This window comes from Coregonus clupeaformis, chromosome 33 (genome assembly GCF_020615455.1).
Source record: "Coregonus clupeaformis isolate EN_2021a chromosome 33, ASM2061545v1, whole genome shotgun sequence".
Taxonomy (NCBI): Eukaryota; Metazoa; Chordata; class Actinopteri; order Salmoniformes; family Salmonidae; genus Coregonus; species Coregonus clupeaformis.
In genome coordinates this window covers 40313586-40337689 of record NC_059224.1, presented here as the reverse complement: position 1 = coordinate 40337689, position 24104 = coordinate 40313586, and the positions used below count along the sequence as shown (strand labels likewise).

Genomic DNA, 24104 nt, shown 5'->3' with positions numbered 1-24104 from the left:
TGTCTGGCTATGTGGTTTTGCTTGTGTCTCCCTGTCTTTAGTGGTAGCCTATATTGCTGTTGTGATACTGATCTTGGTTCGATACTATTTGAAATATTTGATTCTGCCAGGTAGGTGGGGTTTTGCAGTTTTGGCACTGTTGTCACGTTCGTTCATCGACGGGGTCAGACCAAGGCGCAACGTGATATGCGTACATGTTTATTAAATATTAAACACAACGATCAAACAAGAAACGAAACGTGAAGTCCAAGGCAGCACAACACAACATACCTTAACTGGAACAAGATCCCACAACCCATTAGTGCCACGTTGGTAGCCATGAAGTGCTTTGAAAGGCTGGTCATGACTCACATCAACACCATCATCCCGGAAACCCTAGACCCACTCCAATTCGCATACCGCCCCAACAGATCCACAGATGATGCAATATCAATCGCACTCCACACTGCCCTTTCCCACCTGGACAAAAGGAACACCTACAGTGGGTAAAAAAAAGTATTTAGTCAGCCACCAATGGTGCAAGTTCTCCCACTTAAAAAGATGAGCGGCGCCTGTAATTTTCATCATAGGTACACGTCAACTATGACAGACAAAATAAGAAAAAGAAATCCAGAAAATCACATTGTAGGATTTTTAATGAATTTATTTGCAAATTATGGTGGAAAATAAGTATTTGGTCACCTACAAACAAGCAAGATTTCTGGCTCTCACAGACCTGTAACTTCTTCTTTAAGAGGCTCCTCTGTCCTCCACTCGTTACCTGGCACCTGTTTGAACTTGTTATCAGTATAAAAGACACCTGTCCACAACCTCAAACAGGCACACTCCAAACTCCACTATGGCCAAGACCAAAGAGCTGTCAAAGGACACCAGAAACAAAATTGTAGACCTGCACCAGGCTGGGAAGACTGAATCTGCAATAGGTAAGCAGCTTGGTTTGAAGAAATCAACTGTGGGAGCAATTATTAGGAAATGGAAGACATACAAGACCACTGATAATCTCCCTCGATCTGGGGCTCCACGCAAGATCTCACCCCGTGGGGTCAAAATGATCACAAGAACGGTGAGCAAAAATCCCAGAACCACACGGGGGGACCTAGTGAATGACCTGCAGAGAGCTGGGACCAAAGTAACAAAGCCTACCATCAGTAACACACTACGCCGCCAGGGACTCAAATCCTGCAGTGCCAGACGTGTCCCCCTGCTTAAGCCATTACATGTCCAGGCCCGTCTGAAGTTTGCTAGAGTGCATTTGGATGATCCAGAAGAGGATTGGGAGAATGTCATATGGTCAGATGAAACCAAAATATAACTTTTTGGTAAAAACTCAACTCGTCGTGTTTGGAGGACAAAGAATGCTGAGTTGCATCCAAAGAAAAACCTCCTTCCATCAGCAAGGGCATTGAAGATGAAACGTGGCTGGGTCTTTCAGCATGACAATGATCCCAAACACACCGCCCGGGTAACGAAGGAGTGGCTTCGTAAGAAGCATTTCAAGGTCCTGGAGTGGCCTAGCCAGTCTCCAGATCTCAACCCCATAGAAAATCTTTGGAGGGAGTTGAAAGTCCGTGTTGCCCAGCGACAGCCCCAAAACATCACTGCTCTAGAGGAGATCTGCATGGAGGAATGGGCCAAAATACCAGCAACAGTGTTTGAAAACCTTGTGAAGACTTACAGAAAACGTTTGACCTGTGTCATTGCCAACAAAGGGTATATAACAAAGTATTGAGAAACTTTTGTTATTGACCAAATACTTATTTTCCACCATAATTTGCAAATAAATTCATAAAAAATCCTACAATGTGATTTTCTGGGGGAAAAAATGCTCAATTTGTCTGTCATAGTTGACGTGTACCTATGATGAAAATTACAGGCCTCTCTCATCTTTTTAAGTGGGAGAACTTGCACAATTGGTGGCTGACTAAGTACTTTTTTCCACACTGTATGTGAGAATGCTGTTCATTGAATACAGGTCAGCGTTCAACACCATAGTGCCCACAAAGCTCAAAACTAAGCTAAGGAACCTGGGACTAAACACCTCCCTCTGCAACTGGATCCTAGACTTCCTGATGGGCCGCCCCCAGGTGGTAAGGGTAGGCAACAACACATCTGCCACGCTGATCCTCAACACTGGGGACCCTCAGGGGTGCGTGCTTAGTCCCCTCCTGTACTCCCTGTTCACCCACAACTGCGTGGCCAAGCACGACTCCAACACCATCATTAAGTTTGCTGACGACACAACAGTGGTAGGCCTGATCACCGACAACGATGAGACAGCTTATAGGGAGGAGGTCAGAGACCTGGCAGTGTGGTGCCAGGACAACAACCACTCCCTCAATGTGAGCAAGACAAGGAGCTGATCGTGGACTACAGGAAAAGGAGGGCCGAACAGGCCCCCATTTAACATCGACGGGGCTGTAGTGGAGCAGGTCGAGAGTTTCAAGTTCCTTGGTGTCCACATCACCAACAAACTATCATGGTCCAAACACACCCAAGACAGTCGTGAAGAGGGCACGACAACACCTTTTCCCCCTCAAAGATTTGGCATGGGTCCCCAGATCCTCAAAGTTATACAGCTGCACCATTGAGAGCATCTTGACCGGTTGCATCACCGCCTGATATGTAAGCTGCTCGGCATCCGACCGTAAGGCGCTACACAGGGTAGTGCATACAGCCCATTACATCACTGGGGCCAAGCATCCTGCCATCCAGGACCTATATACTAGGCGGTGTCAGAGGAAAGGCCAAACATTTGTCAAAGACTCCAGTCACCCGAGTCATAGACTGTAATCTCTCCTTTGTTTTTACACTGCTGCTACTCTCTGTTTATTATCTATGCGTAGGCACTTTACCCCTACCTACATATACAAATTACCTCGACCAGTTATATAGCCTTGTTATTGTTATTTTATTGTGTTACATTTTATTTTTTACTTTAGTTTATTTAGTAAATATTTTCTTAACTCTATTTCTTGAACTGCATTGTTGGTTAAGGGCTTGTATGTAAGCATTTCACGGTTATGTCTACACCAGTTGTATTCAGCAATTTTATTTTATTTGATGCTCTATACCACAATGATACCAAAGCGATGCCACGGCAAAAAATAAGGCATATTAGCCAGTCACATAATGTCACGTAAACAGACGGATAAACTCAGCTACTGCTCTGATGAATCGTTGGGCATCTTTTGAGTTCAATATCATTACAAAATAAAAAATGTACGTGCATTTTTCCGAGACAGCCATGTACAGTGCCTTCAGAAAGTATTCACACCCCTTTTTCCACATTTTGTTGTGTGCCTGAATTTCAAATTGATTTTATGTCACTGGCCTACACACAATATCACATAATGTCCAAGTGGAATTATGTTTTTAGACATTTTTACAAATTAATTCAAAATGAAAAGCTGAAATGTCTTGCGTCAATAAGTATTCAACCCCTTTGTTTATGGCAAGGGTAAATAAGTTCAGGAGAAAAAATGTGCTTAACAAGTCAGACATTGAATATCCCTTATTAATTGCACTTTGGATGGTGTATCAATGATACAGGCGTCCTTCCTAACTCAGTGGCCGGTGAGGAAGGAAACTGCTCAGGGATTTCACCATGAGGACAATGGTTACTTTAAAACAGTTAGAGTTTAATGGCTGTGATGGGAGAAAACTGAGGATGGATCAACAACATTGTAGTTACTCCACAATACTAACCTAAATGACAGAGTGAAAAGAAGTAAGCCTGTACAGAATACAAATATTCCAAAACATGCATCCTGTTTGCAATAAGGCACTAAAGTAAAACTGCTAAGAAATTAACTTTATGTCCTGAATACAAAGTTATGTTTAGGGCAAATCCAACACAACACATCACTGAGTACCACTCAAATCAAATTGTATTTGTCACATGTGCCGAATACAACAGGTGTAGACCTTACAGTGAAATGCTTACTTACAAGCCCTTAACCAACAATACAGTTTTAAGAAAGAACACACAAAAATACGAAATAAAAGTAACAAATAATTAAAGAGCAGCAGTAAAAATAACATTAGCGAGGCTATACACAGGGGGTACCGGTACCAAGTCAATGTGCAGGGGCACCGGTTAATTGAGGTAATATGTACATGTAGGTAGAGTGGCTTGGGGGTAGAAACTGTTTAGAAGCCTTGTGGACCAAGACTTGGCTCTCCGGTACCGCTTGCCGTGAGGTAGCGGAGAGAACAGTCTATGACTAGTCTTTGGCAATTTTTTGGGCCTTCCTCTGACACTGCCTGGTATTGAGGTCCTGGCTGGCAGGAAGCTTGGCCCCAGTGATTTACTGGGCCGTACGCACTACACTCTGTAGTGCCTTGCGGTCGGAGGCCGAGCAGTTGCCAAACCAGGCAGTGATGCAACCAGTCAGGATGCTCTCGATGGTGCAGCTGTAGAACCTTTTGAGTATCTGAGGACCCATGCCAAATCTTTTCAGTCTCCTTAGGGGGAATAGGTTTTGTCGTGCCATCTTCACGACTGTCTTGTTATGCTTGGACTATGTTGTTGTTGTTGTTGTTATTATAATATATATATATATATATATATATTTTTTAGGGGGTAGAGCAGCTTTAATATTGCAGATAGATTGTAACTTCCATCAATGTAATTGTCTGCATCACTTCCAATCCCCCATATGGTTTTTTTCACGCAAATAAATATATATATATATATATATATATATATAACACATACAGTGAGGGGAAAAAAAGTATTTGATCCCCTGCTGATTTTGTACGTTTGCCCACTGACAAAGAAATGATCAGTCTATAATTTTAATGGTAGGTTTATTTGAACATTCAGCATAGTTCACACCCTCTTAAGCTTTAGCCCCACCCATCTATTGAAGGATTCACGTGAGGCCATGTGCTAAACAGTGAGTACGGTAGTGTACAACCAAAGATTTCAAGACTAAAGGCTGCTTTATACTACGTCTATCGACATGTCTGTAGACAGTTGTCGCAGTGATGTAATGAACTTTCTATTGTCGTCCGACATCGAACTTGTTATGAAAAGTATAAACATAAAACGACAGGCTTCATGACATCAGCAGCCTGGTGGTCCAAAATAGCATAACTGTTGTATTTTGACACAAATAAACCCACCCGTTTAAAAATGAATTTAGAATACGTCTATCTAGCAAACCAGACAACTAAAAGCAATTGTTTCTAGCTTGTTAGCTAGTTAGCTAACGGTAAGTTAGCTGGCTAGCCAGTTCAAATAACTACCATATCATATAGCTGACAAGGTCTTAACTTGAGCTAATTTGTATTCATTATTACAGGACAAAAAACAAACAACAAGATCATTATTTACAAGTTAATGGCACGCTAATTACAGAAAATAGCTTATGGTTGTGAGTGTGACAATTAAAGCAGGGCATTCTACTGGAGAATATTAGTACTTGGACACTGTCTCGTTGGCCTAACATTATATCCTAATTTGACTTTGGTGCAGGTCATGTTGTTCTTTACCATTACCATCTCTGGTAAACACATTCTATATCAAATAAAATCAAAGTTTGTCACATGCACAGGATACAGAAGGTATAACCGGTACAGTGAAATGGTTACTTGCATATTGGAGTCTTTTGTTTAAACATGTAGCGAGCTAGCTAGCTATCTAGCTAGCTAGCAAAACAATGAGCCATAATCCAACTCATAATGTTGCTACCTTGCATGAATCTACAGGTAGCTAAAGCTAACCAACTAGCTAGGTTCAATGTTAGCTAGCTAGCTAACATTAGGCTATAACTAGCAATGCAAATGGCTCTGAGATACGAATAATATTATTACACAGATCAGACAAGTAACGTTAGCTAGCCAGCCAGCTAACGTTAGCTAGCTAGCTAACCGTACGCTTTAACTCGCAATAAACGACTTTCTGACAAAATTAGAAACGTATAATAAATCTGAAAATGTAGATAGCTACACTCTCTTACCCGTATACACGGGTGACGCTTCTCCCTCTCTGTCACAGATGCCATGGTTGCCCTTAGTGGTCCTCTGTAGCTCAGCTGGTAGAGCACGGCGCTTGTAACGCCAAGGTAGTGGGTTCGATCCCCGGGACCACCCGTACACAAAAAAATGTATGCACGCACGACTGTAAGTCGCTTTGGATAAAAGCGTCTGCTAAATGGCATATTATTATTATATTATTATTAGTTTGAAGATGTAATCCGGAGAGGGGTGTTTTAGACAACAGCCGTCTGTGTTCTCTTTTCGACTCTGCATTTGCAATCAAACGCCTGAATTTTCTCCATCTCCTTAGCTATCATACTGTGTTTCCACCGGGCATTCAACTGATTTCCAAAAAGTTTCCTCCAGAAAGTGGAGCGCCTTAGCAACACTTTTGCAGTTCTTCGTGATATTGTTAAAAAAAGCCGCTTTAGAAAGGATTATCTATATATACTAAGCAGCTCATGTTATAGACAGAAGCGTGCTACATCGCAGAACAATCCGAACTTATCTCTCGGCGTATCCAGCCCATCCATTATCTCAGCCAATCATGGCTAGCAGGAAGGTCCCTGTCTTTTTCCGTGGCTAAACCAACTAAGCTCGTAATTTAACAATTTTATTTGTATTTACAGAAGGCATACACGTTTGTTATTAAGGCACATGAAAGTTCACATGTTCCAGAAGGCATTTCTGCCAAAAAACGCATTTTGATTGAAAAAAAGTATGTTCAAATGCCTCTCCTGTGAAGTAGTGATGCACGACATACGCCTAGTTTCCTGAAATGAGTCACATGTGGAATAAGTCAAGGGTATATGAATACTTTCTGAAGGCACTGTATGCATTAATGAATCAATTCTACAATCAATTTGACATACATTTGTAAAAACAAACTACATAACATAATGGTAATCATTTATTTGAATGGTAAATCTCTATTGATAAACTGGGTATATCAAAATGTAGCCTATCCACAATACAAGTGAATGCATATTCTTTAGGAGTGTGTGCATTGAGTTATTGAGCTTGTTTTGGCTGATTTCATGGGGCTACAGATGACAATCTGTTTCCCTTCCATTTGGTACTTATTTTATTTCACTGATCAACAACATTTGCATAGTGAAGATTTGCACTGTCTCTTTAACCAGTAATGAGGTCATGGCAAGAGGGGGGTGGCCCATTGGAGCACAGTCAGTTTGCTGAGGCAGTCGATAATCTTTGGGAGAGAGTGAATTAATTAAGTGAATGAATGACGTTTTCGGTGGAAATCAGCTTTGAAATCATATTTTGTGTTATGGTTTCACAAACAAAGTACTAGGGTAGTGAATTGATATTGGCTTTAGCTGTAAGCTAGCAAGGAAAGTTAGCCTACAATAGCTGGAAGCTACCAGTATCTTTCATAGTAAAGTGTTCTAGCCTGTATGGACATTGTTTTGTGAACAGTAATTAACAGTTTCAACATTTCTACGTGCAGTGTTGCATTATTCAAGTGTTTTAACTTCTGTGCAGCATGAGTGGTTAGCTAACATGATGCAGCCCAGACTCCCAGTGCAGGCTAGCAATGAGTAAGTGGAGAGGCACGGTGCGCAATATACAGTGCCTTCTGAAAGTATTCAGACCCTTTGACTTTTTCCACATTTTGTTACGTTACAGCTTAAAAAAATTAAAAAATCTCAGCAATCTACACACAACCCCATAATGACAAAGCGAAAACAGGTTTTTAGATTTTTTTCCCAAATGTATAAAAATTATTAACATAACTTATTTACATAAGTATTCAGACCCTTTGCTATGAGACTCAAAATTGAGGTCAGGTGCATCCTGTTTCCATTGATCATCCTTGAGATGTTTCTACAACTTGATTGGAGTCCACCTGTCGTAAATTCAATTGATTGGACATGATTTGGAAAGGCACACACATGTCTATATAAGGTCCCACAGTTGACAGAGCATGTCAGAGCAAAAACCAAGCCATGAGGTCGAAGGAATTGTCCGTAGAGCTCTGAGACATGATTGTTTCGAGGCACAGATCTGGGGAAGGGTACCAAACATTTTCTGCAGCATTGAAGGTCCCCAAGAACACATTGGCCTCAATCTTTCTTAAATGGATGAAGTTTGGAACCACCAAGACTCTTCTTAGAGCTGGCTGCCCGTCCAAACTGAGCAATCGGGGGAGAAGGGCCTTGGTCAGGGAGGTGACCAAGAACCCGATGGTCCAGAGTTCCTCTGTGGAGATGGTTGTCCTTCTGGAAGGTTCTCCCATCTCTGTAGCACTCCACCAATCAGGCCTTTATGGTAGAGTGGACAGACAGAAGCCACTCCTCAGTAAAAGGCACATGACAGCCCACTTGGAGTTTGTCAAAAGGCACATAAAGGACTCTCAGACCATGAGAAACAAGATTCTCTGGTCTGATGAAACCAAGATTGAACTCTTTCGCCTGAATGCCAAGTGTCACGTCTGGAGGAAACCTGGCACCATCCCTACGGTGAAGCATGGTGGTGGCAGCATCTTGCTGTGGAGATGTTTTTCAGCTGCAGGGACTGGGAGACTAGTCAGGATCGAGGGAAAGATGAACGGAGCAAAGTACAGAGAGATCCTTGATGAAAACCTGCTCCAGAGCGCTCAGGACCTCAGACGGTGTGAAACTTCACCTTCCAACAGGACAACAACCCTAAGCGCACAGCCAAGAAAACACAGGAGCTTCAGAGGATCTGCAGAGAAGGATGGGAGAATCTCCCCAAATACAGGTGTGCCAAGATTGTAGCATCATACCCAAGAATACTTAAGGCTGTAATCGCTGCCAAAGGTGTAATATTTCACATTTTTATGTTTAATACGTTTGCAAACATTTCTACAACCCTGTTTTTGCTTTGTCATTATGGGGTATTGTGATAGATTGATGAGGGGGGGAAAAACAATTGAATCCATTTTAGAATAAGGCTGTAACATAACAAAATGTGGAAAAAGTCAAGGGGTCTGAATGCTTTCCGAATGCGCTGTAACTATCAATTTATTTTACCCCATCACTACTGCCCGAGTATGGGTGTGTGTGGGGGGGCTGCCCGTTTGTGTGTCTGCCTGTGTGGTTGTGTCTGGTCTCCTGCGCTGCTGAGGCAGCACACAGGCCTCCAGTCAGGTGAGTCTCTCTTACGCACCTCCACTCTGGCAGTTCACTTGGGTAAACACACACCGTGTGATTTGTGGTTAGGTTCAGGACACACACACACACACACACACAAGCAGTATTGGCATGGGCTCATGTACGCATGTAACCCCTGTCCCCAGGTGTATCTGAAGCACCGTAACTGTTGGTTTAGCTGTTTTTGGCCTGTAAGTACTTGTGTACGGTTTTGAATTTGCATCTTAAAAACCTTAGTTTATAATGTATTCTTAATCATAGCTCAGTGACAGCTCTCCTACACATGTCTAGGGCCAGAACTATTTTACGGACCAGAATCTCCAGAAGCCAGCGTACTACAGTGTTTCCCTTAACATTGTACAGATGGCCTAATGAACACGAGCCTGTATTCCCCCTTAATGCATACTGGATGTTGGTGTGTACATGAGGGTTAAGGATTAAAACACTATGGATGCGTCCCAAATGGCACCCTATTCCCTATAGTGCACTACTCTTGACCAGGGCCCAATACCAATATAGGGAATAGGGTGCCATTTGGGATGCATCCACTATCTTAGAAAGCAGTGGGTCCTGGGGGAGACTCTGGGTTTACAGTAAATAGGCCAGTAGGAAGGGGCAGGAAACATCAATAAGGAAGAATCCGCAATTCACAGCTCTCTTAATTAGGCTGCATTTTAATTGTGTATTATTGACTTCTCTCTCCCACTCTCTCCCCCCTCCATCTCTCTCTTTCTCCCTCCATATCGCTCTCTCCCCCTCTAGGTTGCGGTGGTGAAGATGAAGAACACAGAACGAGTGTACGCCATGAAGATCCTGAACAAATGGGAGATGCTGAAGAGAGCCGAGGTAAGGATCATACTGTACTGTAGTGTCCAAAATCTCCCATTGAAAGCTATAAATAGAACTGCTAGAACGGATATTCCCACTCAAGTCAAGGTCCTGTGCTGGGTGTAGTTCTATTGATTTGCGCTAGAGAAGACTAATTTCCGCAAACTGACATGTGCTCCCAATAAGTGCTCAAGGCTTAATTTTCATGGTTGACAATTATTATGTTAGCCACGGTCACCCAGACAAACACTTGTGTTGCAAAAGCAGAAAGAATATCTCCACTCAGAAGATTTCCTACATACCTAACAGCTAAATGTGCTGGGTAGGCATAATACCAGAAACATTCCCCAAGTTCCAGAGGATTTCAGAAATCCTGGTTGAAGGTTTCCCTCTGGTTATTCCCTGCTCCTGATTCTTGGAATCCTCCAACCTGGATTTCTTAAAACCTGGGAACTTTGTAAGTGACTAAATCTTTAAGAAATATGCCAACATTCATATAAAAGGTGTGTTAAGAGGCTTTTTAGTATGAGTAAAATTTTGTTGCACCCTTTGAAGGGCAAAGGGTTGCATCACACACAGACTATTACTACACCGGCGGTCACAAGTCATGACAGCAGTCAATTTCCACGTGACTGTTTAGTCACGGTAATTAGGTTTCTCCAAGCTCTGATGCTTCTGATGGTCATTAGTAGCCTACCAAACGTACTAACTGCCTGGTACTCAGCACTCTATTGTCCCTCTAATCACTCTGACATCAATGCAAATGTAATTGAAAATCTAATCAAACACTTCATGAAAGCCTATGAGCTCATGTTGCGCAACATTTCTATTGGCTATGCAATTGCATGAGAAAACAGAGTGATGGCCTCTATTAAAAAGAGGAGGATCGCTGTTTGGAAGAGCTGGGCAGATCAGCTCAATCAGACCGCGCAACTGAAAGACGATAATTTTGCCAATGAGAGGATTGCATTAAATATTATGCAAAACCATGCATGCTTATGATTGGACAAAACAGATGAAAAAGGGGATTTGATGTCAAATTGGGTGTCCATTACATGCTGACCACACCACTCGCGATGCGTGCGTTGCTAAATTAATGTACACATACATGTTATTCAATCATTTCATCCAAACTGCTCGTTCGCATCTGCATAGCCAGGCGCTAAAATAGAACTTGGTTCTATTTTTGACACTTGACGCGCTGCAAGTCCCACCTCTCCCATCTCCTCATTGGTTTTTAGGAGTATATACCCACGTGGGTGATTGACATTTACATTACATTTACATTTTAGTCATTTAGCAGACGCTCTTATCCAGAGCGACTTACAGTTAGTGAATACATATTTTTTTTATACTGGCCCCCCGTGGGAATCGAACCCACAACCCTGGCGTTGCAAACGCCATGCTCTATCAACTGAGCTACATCCCTGCCGGCCATTCCCTCCCCTACCCTGGACGACGCTGGGCCAATTGTGCGCCGCCCATGAGTCTCCCGGTCGTGGCCGGCTGCGACAGAGCCTGCATTCGAACCAGGATCTCTAGTGGCACAGTTAGCACTGTGATGCAGTGCCTTAGACCACTGCGCCACTCAGGAGCACACATTGACAGATGAACTAAGGTCCACACTCCAGATATTTCAACCTGAGTGTCCTGATCGCGTCAGGTGTGGATGGACAAAATCAACATGCGCGCGATGGCGCACGCCCAATCTATTCAGCATGTTAGTCACACATGGAATTCTCGTCTCGTCAACTAAAATGAAAACTCATTTGTTACAGTTATCATTTTTTTTCATGGTATCTGGTCTCGTTATAGTCATCAGTTTTCGTCAGGGAAAATAGGTTGTTGACAAATATTTGTCGTCATAGTTATTGTTGACGAAATTAAACAGTGATGTGCAATGTGGTTTGTTTGCGAGTCCCATCTGTCTATCCATCCATCTGTCTATCAATCTATCTAGGGTCTACATACCCATTTATTTACCTATCCATCTATCTATTAATCTTTAAATACTAAAGATTCCTCCGCTGCTGGTTGGAATGCCATGCTGCAGGCAGTGTGTACAGTACAGTCGTAAACTCCACACCCGTCTTGCCTAGGCTGCACACACACTGAGGGATTGTGGGATGGGGATTACTGACCATTACTGACAAAAGCTTCCATGACGCAGTGTGTCGGGGCCTCAGGCCACTGTCAGAGCCCATTGGGCTGAAACTAGGTGAAGATGTGGAAAGCGGCACAGTCAAAGAAAAATGGCCGTCCTGGCCCGGCCCTCCACACTCCAGCTTAGAATACTGGTGTAGGGTGAAATTCACCCTACACCAGAATAACTCCAGAGAGGCTGACTAGGTTCAGCTCAATGTCATTTACCACAGGTCTAGGATCAGTTGATTTGGATCAATCCTAACCTTGAGCATTGCAGGGATTAATGAATATCTGACCCTGGATCAGTGACTAGGGGCAACCTGGCTAACTATACTCGTGGACAGTGGTATTACACTAAAGCCGAGCCTCCAAGGATAATAGTTAGCTGTGACGGTCATGAAATTTTGTCAGCCGGTGATTGTCAAGCAAATAACTGCCGGTCTCACAGAAATTGACCATACATTAACATAAACACATTTAGCATCCCCTGGCTTCCACACATAGCCTACAAGCCACTGATGCAGACCTTTGGAACATCTACATTTTAAAAAGTCTAATAAATCCATGTAATATAGCCTACACCATCACAATAAATCCATTATTTATTTTAAACATGATTTGAAGAAAATGTAGTCTATTTCAGAAGAACAGAATAGCATACTCTAAGTTATCCTTATGTTAGTCCCTGATCTGGCTATGCCATATGGCTGTGGGCTACACTAGCTCATTTAGCAGACAAGATTTGCTTAGAATTCCGTGGCATTATTTCATATTATTTTATAATATGAAGAATGCAATTGAAAATAGCTGATTAAAATAGATAGGATATTTTTGCCAAACGATTTGAGGGAGTGCGGCACACATGCGGTTATTCTGTGCTTAATTTAGAGTTATTTATGTAACTTTAGTTGTGATACAAATGTTGGGCTATATGTTTTTAATGATGATTTTTAATACATTCTAAGGCTGCATGATGGTGATTTGTAAAAAGTTGAAAGGCATGAGCCCTGCTTTGTTTCTTGCGCAGGCTGTACACACTTCATCGGTCTCTCATTCACAATTTGACAAGCACTTGATAATGCCTCGAATTTCCCGGCTGCATCCCCTTTGTGTGGCCGTAATGCCCCCCCAAAACATCCATGCCTTTTGCGACCAGTGGCAGTTGTGCCCTTGGGCTGAATATAATAATTATAATTCCCTTCTCCCGGCTGCGTGCCAAAGCACCACTCACTCACATGGCTCTCAGTCACGTGATCGGGTCTTTCTCACAGGCTACAAGTGAAGACAGACACATCGGGGACGCAACTGCGCGTGTCCTTATCCAATTCCATCCACATTTACTTTTTGTCAGCCAACAAGATGAGTAGGCCTAATGAACAGCAAAAGCACTAGCCTATGTCAATCTACTATCCCCCATAGTTGACAAAAGTTGACCTATTCTATTCTGTGCGAGAAATAAATATTCCAAACATAGTCTGGGACAGTTGTGGGATGCAATAGATCCTAACTTAATACAACCACTAGCATTAAAAAAAAGCTGTTTTAAGCAATGAGCCTGACGCAACAGATGAAAACGATTAGCTTAAAATGTTGATAAATTATTACGCTATTTCTTCACATTATAAGCGCAGCAATGCACACATGGCAGTAGGCTATAAGCGCTAATGTTCCATTAGCAGGAAAACACTATTCTCAAAAGTGCCCACAAATGTGATTATGCATGTAATGCTTTTATTATAAAGGTGCATTTTTATGGTGAGAATTATCTTCCCCAAACTTGAAACTCATGCACAGCATATGTATGCCAGTTAGGCTCTACACCCCTTGTAAAGTGGCTTAATGTGCCTCATTTTAGGAAGTTATTTGGCCACTTTAGTTGTGATACAAGCCTGTGATAGGCCTATGGGCTAGGCTACATGAGGTGTGCGACTACGATTTGAAAAAGTCACAAAAAACGTGCACTGTTTCTTGTCTTAAATTGGGCATCATTCACAAGTGATAGGCTAATATTGTCACCCATCACACTATTCTTGATTTAATATTGTCTTTACATATACTAAATAATATATATATGTGTGAAATTTCTTTTGATTTAGAATGGACCATAATCATGCACCTGTTTTGAAACAGTGGCAGTGGAAAAAAAAGACATGTCGTCTATGCACTTAAATAGTGAATAGTGGACGCTTTTTCCGTTGTTCATTTTCATGCTAGCCAGGTAGGCTATACTCCTGTTGTAAAGAGAAGCAATGTGCTTAGTATTAGGAAAGTTGAGAAATAAATATAGTAAGCCTATTGAAAGCTGATGGGATCCCGGGCGGTCACTTCAGTCACTCGTCAATCTTTTGAACTGATGGGCAGCCAGGACACTTAAATTGTAACTAACCTAAACTAGAAACAATAATGTTTACCCTCTCTTACTTTCATGTAAGCTATTTTTACTTTGATCACATCAGAAGCTCTATTTTGCCATGTGCACTGTTATTGTTCTCTGAGTGCAGCTTTTTCCCGATTGGAAATATTAATGCTATTTGGTGAAATTAGGAGCAGTAATATTGCTGGCATCGTTGGAATGCTCAGATTCTACCCTTTTAAGGGAATTGCTGTTATTAACCCCCATCCTAAGGTTATGATGGGAAGAAAAGAGCTGTATGCCTAAATTGTTTAACCTGTAGCCAAGACTTTGTAGCTTAGGCTACATTTTACATTTTAGTCATTTAGCAGACGCTCTTATCCAGAGTGAGTGCATACATGTTTAATTTTTTTTATAGTTTTTGATTTTTTTTTATACTACAGTGCATTTGGAAAGTATTCAGACCCCTTGACTTTTTCCACATTTTGTTTTGCTACAGCCTTATTCTAAAAACTCATCAATCTACACACAGTAACCCATAGTGAAAAAGCAAAAACAGGTTTTTAGATTTTTGTTCAAATTTATAAAAAATAAAAAACTGAAATATAACATTTACATAAGTATTCAGACCCTTTACTCAGTACTTTGTTGAAGCATATTTGGCAGCGATTATAGCCTTTAGTCTTATTGGGTATGAAGCTACAAGTTTGGCACACCTGTGTCATTATCCTGTTGGAAGGTGAACCTTCGCCCCCAGTCTGAGGTCCTGAGCGCTCTGGAGCAGGTTTTCATCAAGGATCTCTCTACTTTGCGCCGTTCCTCTTTCCCTTGATCCTGACTAGTCTCCCAGTCCCTGCAGCTGAAAAACATCCCCACAGCATGATGCTGCCACCACCATGCTTCACCGTAGGGATGGTGCCAGGTTTCCTCCAGACGTGACACTTGGCAGTCAGGCCAAAGAGTTCAATCTTGCTTTCATCAGACCAGAGAATCTTGCTGCAGAGTGCTGCAGAGATGGTTGTCCTTCTGGAAGGTTCTCCCATCTCCACAGAGGAACTGTGGAGCTCTGTCAGAGTGACCATTGGGTTCTTGGTCACCTCCCTGACCAAGGCCCTTCTCTCAGTTTGGTCAGGCGGCCAGCTCTAGGAAGAGTCTTGGTGGTTCCAAACTTCTTCCATTTAAGAATGATGGTGGCCACTGTGTTCTTGGAGACATTCAATGCTGCATACATTTTTTAGTACCCTTCCGCAGATCTGTGCGTCGACACAATCCTGTCTCGGAGCTCTACGGACAATTACTTGGACCTCATGGCTTGGTTTTTGCTCTGACATGCTCTGTCAACTGTGGGACCTAATATAGACAGGTGTGTGCCTTTCCAAATCGTGTCCAATCAAGGATGATCAATGGAAACAGGATGCACCTGAGCTCAATTTCGAGTCTCATAGCAAAGGGTCTGAATACTTATGTAAATAAGGTATTTCTGTTTTGTTTTTTTAAATATAAAGTAGCAAATATTTATAAAAAACAGTTTTTGCTTTGTCATTATGGGGTATTGTGTGTAGATTGGTGACATTTTTTATCCATTCTAGAATAAGGCTGTAATGTCACAAAATGTGGAAAAAGGGAATGGGTCTGAATACTTTCCAAATGCACTGTATATGGTAAATCATGGCTGGCATTGGTTACAATCTGCCACAATAGCAATGCGCCAGCTATATGACGGGATAGTAGCCCTAGTTGGACATGGCTATCTTAATGTGCACGATGGAACTTAAATGTCAATCTGAATTATGTCATGGGGAAAAAATGGAGTGACTAATATGTGACAAAAATTACTGTGACTAAAACTAGAGTAAAATAGTCCAGAGTTTTAGTCGACTGATAATAACTAAAACTAAGAAGGATTAAATGACTAAAATGGGACTAAGACCAAAAGGTATTTTAGTCATAAAGACTAAGACTGAAACTAAATCTAAAATACCTGACAAATTGAAATTGTTACAAATCCACTGTTAGAACACAATACATTGTTGGGCCCTGGATTGTGATGTCAGTCTGGTTAAATACTGTAGCTACACACAGTTGTTTGAGTATGCCCATTGCCCAATAGGTTATTGCTGTGTTTGTTTGTTATTTTCAGTCTAGGAATAGATTTTGTAAGCATCTGTACCTGTTAAGTTATTTTTCCAAAGGGGAATAGGTTCTACCCAACATTTTTTGCCCTGGAACATGCAGACACATCAGGGTCCTGTTCAGTATTGCAGACTCCAGCAAAAAGTTTTGCAATGGAAAACTATTGGTCAAGCTCCGGTAGTAAAATAAGTAGCTTTACATGAGCCGGAATGGCTCATAGGACCAGGAGTCAAATTGTGCGAAAGAAAGACTGCTCGAGTGAGAGGAAGAGTACGGGAAATTTAGTGACAGGAGGAGGGTCAAAGATGTGGTTTTTAGTGATTTTTCAAGAATTCCCCGTTCAGACTGACCTGTATGAAATTGACCTTTTCTAAGAGTATTTTACTGTTTTCCAATTCTCTGTTGATCCACATCTGTGTGTGTCTGTGTGTGAGAATTGAGGTTATAGGTCTATGTGTATGTGTGTGTGTGTTTGTATGCGTACCTGTATGTGCACGAAAGTAGGGAATATGTCATAGCTGACCCCTCGATGCCATTGTTTCCCACACAGACGGCATGTTTCCGCGAGGAGAGGAACGTTCTAGTGAACGGAGACTGCCAGTGGATCACCACCCTCCACTACGCCTTCCAGGATGACAACTTCCTGGTAACAGCTTTACACACACACACATTATGTTCTTCTATCCTTTTGGGGACCTAAAGTTAATTTTCATTCAAAATCCTATTTTCCCTAACCCCAAACCCTTAACCTAACTCCTAAACCTAACCACTAACCCCTTACGATATCCCTAATTGTAACCCTAACCCTAAGCTTAAAATAGCCTTTGTCCTCATGGGGACGTGGGAAATGTCCCTATGAGGGATAATTTTCCTTGTTTTACTATCCTTGTGGGGACATTTGGGGATTGTAGGTCCCCACAAGGATAGAAGAACCAACCCACACACGCACACACACACACTTGTGTATACTCTGTCTGGGTGTGTAGTATCTGTGCGTGTGTATACCTCATTATAACCCATACCCGTCTCTCATCTGCAGTACCTGGTGATGGACTACTATGTGGGAGGAGACCTCTTGACCCTGCTCAGTAAGTTTGAGGACCGTCTCCCAGAGGACATGTCCAAGTTCTATGTGGCCGAGATGGTGCTGGCCATCCACTCTATACACCAACAACACTACGTCCACAGGTAAGAGGGATGTGTGTGTTTGTCAGTGTATCTGTGACCGATATATAGAATAAGCAGATCTCACTCTGTGAGTGTGTGAAGAGAGGTGTGTGTGTGAATGTGAATCTGTGACAGGTATAGAGTAGGCAGAGCTATCTCTATGAGAGAGCTCTGCCTATGAGAGATCCCCTAACCCAATCTGAATGGGATGGATAGGTGTAATTTCCAACTATGCGGCGAAAGTTGGCTTTCCAATTGGGCTAAGTGGAGCCTCCTGCAAATTGCATTTCCCCCTATGGCATCCTTTCAGATTTGGGAACACCCGAGGGGTGGAGGAGCCAGCAGAAGGGGCTAGGGGCCAAAATGGAACGGGCCGTATTAGACTGTGATGTACTGTAGCGAGATAGAGGGGGAAACTGAGGGAGAGGGACAAGATTAATCAACAGAGGGAGGGATGAAGAGAGATTGAGGGTGGGATAGAAGGGGAACGAAGAGAGAGGGAGATGATGTGTGAGAGAGAGAGGGAGCAACCGAACGACAGAATGGAGGAGTTGGGGGAAGCATACTTTCTCGCTGTGACGCACACTCTGACACACTTGCTGACTCTAAAACACACACACACACACACACACACACACACTAGAGCTGGGACTATAAACCGAAAATGATTGTCACCGACTATACAGACTAGTTATCGCAGGCATTTTGCTGATATCGTTCATTATGATGAGTAGCCTACACTAGAGAAATGTGAAGTTTGAAATGAAATACGTTCACTAATATGGGTGATTGTTAACCCTTGACATTCGTACCCGTATACGGATTGACAATGGCAGATTTGAGCACTAATAAGTGCTTAAATTGGAACGTAGTGGCTGTACAGTAACTGTCAGAGCTCTGGTTTGGACTGACAGCCGTTCTGAATTTGAGCACCGCGTGTGACAGGAAGTTGCCCCCATCCCTCCCGGTAATTGGGCAACTTTTGCAACTTTTTTGTTGTCTGAGTGAGGGAAATGCACAAATTAAGGTGACTCAATGTAATAAATACCGCTTTGATGTCATAAAAGCAAGCCAAACACCCGTGAGTCCAAATGTGCAGATTTCCAAATCATAAAACGCATGTCATATACAGTGTAAACGTTTATGATCACTGTTTGATGTACAGTTACAAGATTACCTGGCGTCATACCCTGGGTTGTTCTGAACAGAATTATTGTGAAAAGATTTGCCGCGGCACACGCACCTGAATGCACTCATGACTCCTTTCTATGCGCACCAAAATTACGATCTGTTTCTCTGAATTGCCTTGTGAAAGCTTAACACTGTAAGATTGTATTTTATAACTTAGCTAGTCATGTTGGCAATAGAATAAGCTTTCAAATCATGGCTACCTGAACCAGATTACGATTTATAATGGAGCGGTTTTGGATTGCGTAAACAACAACAGTAATTGTGTGATGGCGGGGATGCAGGGTTGTGTTCCAAATGAAACGACTACAAGTGTGCTTGCTCTAGTTCCTCAACAGCACAGCAAAGAGAGCTCAAAAAGTACCTTATAGTTGAAGACTTTTCTTTGAGTCATAAAAGTGCATTGAAATTGCTTAGGAACGTTGCACACTTTGGAGAGGTGTGTGGCCACTTGGAGTCACTCAAGCCCTTGTAATTGTTTTGGTCTTATGTTGCACCTGTCCCACATTTTCCAGCAATAGTCTTATCATGTTACTGAATGTATCCAGAGTGTTTTCAGATTTCGTTATCAACGAATGCGGCGAAAAGTACAGTAAAATGTCACAAAATCAACAGTGGTAATGTTTGGATTCAGTCTTGTCAGGTGTAAAGGGTTAATGGGACAATTGATGGCTACAACCATCAAACTAGTAGTAGTAGTTTAAAGGATAAATGAAAACTGTGGTGCACATTAGTCTGAAATTAGAGGAGCCATGGTAGATTGCTTTAGTGAACTGATTGACAAACACACCTTACACTGTTTGTTTGGTCTCTACTCTAATGGTTGTGTGTAGATGCTTCGGTTTGTGCGAGAGAGAGAGAATATGAGTGTATCTGTAAAGAGAAATGTATGTGCTTGGCCTGTTAGTTTGTGTTGGGCTGGTTGTGTTTGTGTTTAGGTGTTTACGCCGTGCCCGTTGTGCCCACTGTGCCCAGCATGGTGCCAAGATTAGTACAACAGAGGGCACAGTTTGTGTGGCCTGCATCCAGCCAGGGAGCGTGAGTAGAGGGGGAACGGGAGAGAGAGAGATGGGAAGAGAGGGACGGTGGATGAACAATGCCAAGTTGTTCAGCTCCGAGAGCCACCCGGGAGAGAAATGTTGAGGGGAGGGTGTGTGTATTGAACCATACATTTTATCTGATGCACTTTAAGGTGCTCTTTAAGACAATGTCACAATGATATACAGGACTATATATTGGTGGAGAGGAGACATACTCACGGCCAATCAATTATCCCTGTATTGAAAGGTTGGTTTTACGCAGTTCCGTTATCCTAACCATTTCTCCCTGTCTGTCTCTCTCTCTTTCTCCTTCTCTCTCTCCTTCCCTCTCGCGCTCTCTCTCTCTCCTTCCCTCTCGCTCTCTCTCTCTCCTTCCCTCTCGCTCTCTCTCTCTCCTTCCCTCTCGCTCTCTCTCTCCTTCCCTCTCGCTCTCTCGCTCCTTCCCTCTCGCTCTCTCTCTCCTTCCCTCTCGCTCTCTCTCTCCTTCCCTCTCGCTCTCTCTCTCCTTCCCTCTCTCTCTCTCTCCTTCCCTCTCTCTTTCTCTCTCTCTCTCTCCTTCCCTCTCGCTCTCTCTCTCCTTCCCTCTCGCGCTCTCTCTCTCTCTCTCTCTCTCCTTCCCTCTCGCTCTCTCTCTCCTTCCCTCTCGCTCTCTCTCTCCTTCGCTCTCGCTCTCTCTCTCCTTCGCTCTCGCTCTCTCTCCTTCGCTCTCTCTCTCTCCTTCGCTCTCGCTCTCTCTCTCCTTCTCTCTCTCTCTCTCTCTCTCCTTCTCTCTCGCTCTCTCTCTCTCCTTCCTTCTCTCTCTCCTTCTCTCTCCTTTCCTCTCTCTCTCCTTCTCTCTCCTTCTCTCTCTCTCCTCTTTCGCTCTCTCTCCTTCCCTCTCTCTCTCTCTCTCTCTCTCTCTCTCTCTCTCTCTCTCTCTCTCTCTCTCTCTCTCTCTCCTTCCATCTCTCTCTCTCTTTCTCTCTCTCTCTCTATCTCCTTCCTTCCTCCAGAGATATCAAGCCAGACAATGTGCTGCTAGACATGAACGGCCACATCCGGCTGGCCGACTTTGGCTCCTGCCTGAAGATGATGCAGGATGGCACGGTCAGTCAGTCAGACAGACAGACAAACACACACAGGTTTAGCCAATAAGTAAAATTGTTTAAAGTTAGAATCTGCCTTCGGGGGAAACCGCTCCACTGGCCACCCCACCACCGTTGTTTTTGTTGCCGAGCTGAGGAGCTACGTGCAGCATGGTAAAAATGGTAAAAAGATCACACTGAACAGCCCTGGCACTGCAAACTGGTTCCGGAGGGAGATAGCCACTGCTAGGAAACGATACAGATCATCAGCTTCTCAGCGTGCTCACGCTCTTCGTGGGACTGGTTTTTGAAAAACTTGGCAAAGTTGTGCAGGGCCTGGTCATCACGATCAAAGTAGTATGTCATGGACAGGTAGACATTGGAAGCGTACAGCTCCAGGTTGAGAGAGGTTGGAAGCGTACAGCACACACACACACACACACACACACACACACACACACACACACACACACACACACACACACACGAGTTGAGAGAGGTTGGAAGCAGCACAAGGTCACCTACAGTGCAGTGCTCCTGGAGCAATGTAAAGCTCTCTAGGCACATAGGACTTGAAGCCTCTCTTTCTCTACAGGTGTACCAGTCCCTTAGCTCCAATAGACAGGAAATCACTATGCTTCTACTACTGTATGTGTGTGTGTCACGTGTACACGTGTGACAATGACATAACCCCACAGGCTATGCCACATCTTCAAAACATATCACAAGCGTAGAATGCAGGAGAATGTACAGAAGTTCAGGCTTCTTTCTAGCTGACTGACACTGCGTTCTAAATGACACCCTTTTCCCTATATAGTACACTACTTTTGACTAGAGCCTTTTTTTGTTTACAAGAAAGTCACGTCGAGTGATGCATGCGCATCCCGGCACCAAAAAGCTCTGTAGCATGATAGCTAACATTTAAAGTCGGGACCTTGACAAACTTAAGTGAGTGGGTGATTACTATGAAAACAAGCTTGACTGCTTCTGGCTTTATCTAGCTCTATTTGTGATATTTTACCTTGCCTCTCTAACTTGCTAGGTAATCAATCCTCTGACATCTGCGATGTTGAAGTTGCATGTGATTGTATCCACTGCTAGGTAAACAGAGAGGTTTCTGATGATGAACTGCACTCACTACTTTTCATGACGGGCTGGTAAATGGGTCTATAGGGGATAGGGTGCTATTTGGTACGCAGACTGAGTGGTCATTGGTCAATAAGAGGCTCTCCTACGCTTTAGTCAGGTCAATGAAGAAGTCAATGAGGAGTGACTTACAGTAAATACGTACAACCATAGAAATGGAATGACTAGAGATTACAATAGATTCTAATTCTATACATACAACAAAGACCTGAACAATGGTATAGAGAACTAGTACCAGAAGAAGAAGCCACATTCAAATGCAACTGCCTTGCGGAACTGTGCAACAGCAGCGCTCTGGGTGAAGTTTTCCCTAGGAACAGATCTAGGATCAGCTTCCCTTCCCCCAATCTTAACCTTAACCATTTGTGGGGGAAATGCAAAACTGATGCAAGATCAGCGTCTTTAGACCGGGTCTTTAGACCTGGGTCTCATAGGGGGCTAGTGATGATAAAATGATTTCATTCACTTATTGGCCTTTTCATAGAACCTGATATATGCTCAATTTAGGTTTAGCCAATAAGTAAACATTTGATTTTGAATCAGCATTGTTTAAAGTTAGAATCTGCCTTAGGGGGAAACGGCGCCACTGGCCGCACCACCAACGTTGTTATTGTTGCCGAGCTGAGGAGCGTCACGCAGCATGGTTAAAATATCCTCCAAGATTGCGCAATCCTCTCCCCAAGCTTCCTCTGACTTTTCAGTTCCCTACATTTCCCACAAAGCCTCTCAGCATTCCGCTCTCTGAGCCACTGGGCAGCACCATGCAATGCACCCTGGACTGAAGAGGCAGAAAAATAGGAGAAATGTGATGGACCCTCTGTTAAATTACACATTTCTCAAGGTAGGAATATCGCAAAAATATGATCAATGGCTCATTCAAGAGAAGACAATCTCCCGCTTTTGACATCGGCCAGTGTTGAAATCTGACATGTACGATAGAGGTTTTTGCGATCTAAAAGTAATCTTCCTATTAACTTCTGGCGTCCCCCGAGTGGCGCAGTGGTCTAAGGCACTGTATTGCAGTGCTAGCTGTGCCACTAGAGATCCTGGTTCGAATCCAGGCTCTGTCGTAGCCGGCCGTGACCGGGAGACCCATGGGGCGGCGCACAATTGGCCCAGCGTCGTCCAGGATAGGGGAGGGAATGGCCGGCAGGGATGTAGCTCAGTTGGTTGAGCATGGCGTTTGCAACCCCAGGGTTGTGGGTTCAATTCCCATGGGGGGCCAGTAAAAAAAAATATATATATATTTTTTTTTTAAAGAATGACTCACTAACTGTAAGTCGCTCTGGATAAGAGCGTCTGCTAAATGACTTAAATGTAAAATGTAGTGAGAGCAGCTTTATCACAATGCTACGTCATGCCAGCTGTATTTCTGCCTGCGTGAACGGCAAGAGCTCATGATACACATGAAATGACCCGGAGAATCGATAGAACATCGCTCAGAGATGGCCAAAAAATATATATCATTCAAAATGGGTGGATCTTTCCTTGAAGGTCCAACTATATGCCTCTAGTCTCTAAACATTTTACACAAAGACAGTCCAGGCCATGTATGCGACGCCAAATCTAAAAATCTAAATGGCTCAGGAGTAGGCTTAATCTGTCTAGGAATCCAGCTCTTAATTTTTCATTATAAATTCCTCTTAAAAACCTAGCTACAAGTCCCCCACCCAGTCCTTATTGTACTACTGTAAATAAAAAGTAAATGATGTGAAATACCCGACTGCCCTCAGAGTTCACCGGGTGTAAAATGGAAAGACGGGCTGCATCCCAAATGGCACCCTGTTCCCTACATAGTCCACTACTTTTCTACCTTTGGCAAGGGCCCATGGGGCTCTGGTCAAAAGTAGTGCACTATATAGGGAATAGGGTGCCATTTGGGACACTGAAGGGGCACATGGGTCCTAATGTTTTTTATGACATG

General features: G+C 43.1%; 1 protein-coding gene across 3 annotated transcripts in view; it reads left to right on the top strand.

The window, feature by feature from the left end:
• The window catches only part of LOC121549139 (serine/threonine-protein kinase MRCK beta-like), a 184721-nt gene that overhangs the window by 73827 nt on the left and 86790 nt on the right, over positions 1 to 24104 (top strand). For all 3 annotated transcript variants that reach the window (XM_045210288.1, XM_041861002.2, XM_045210289.1), the window contains exons 3-6: positions 9879 to 9962; positions 17126 to 17221; positions 17615 to 17763; positions 20963 to 21056. In XM_045210288.1, the coding sequence (XP_045066223.1) occupies positions 9879 to 9962; positions 17126 to 17221; positions 17615 to 17763; positions 20963 to 21056 (423 nt within the window). The remainder of the gene's footprint in view (positions 1 to 9878; positions 9963 to 17125; positions 17222 to 17614; positions 17764 to 20962; positions 21057 to 24104) is intronic.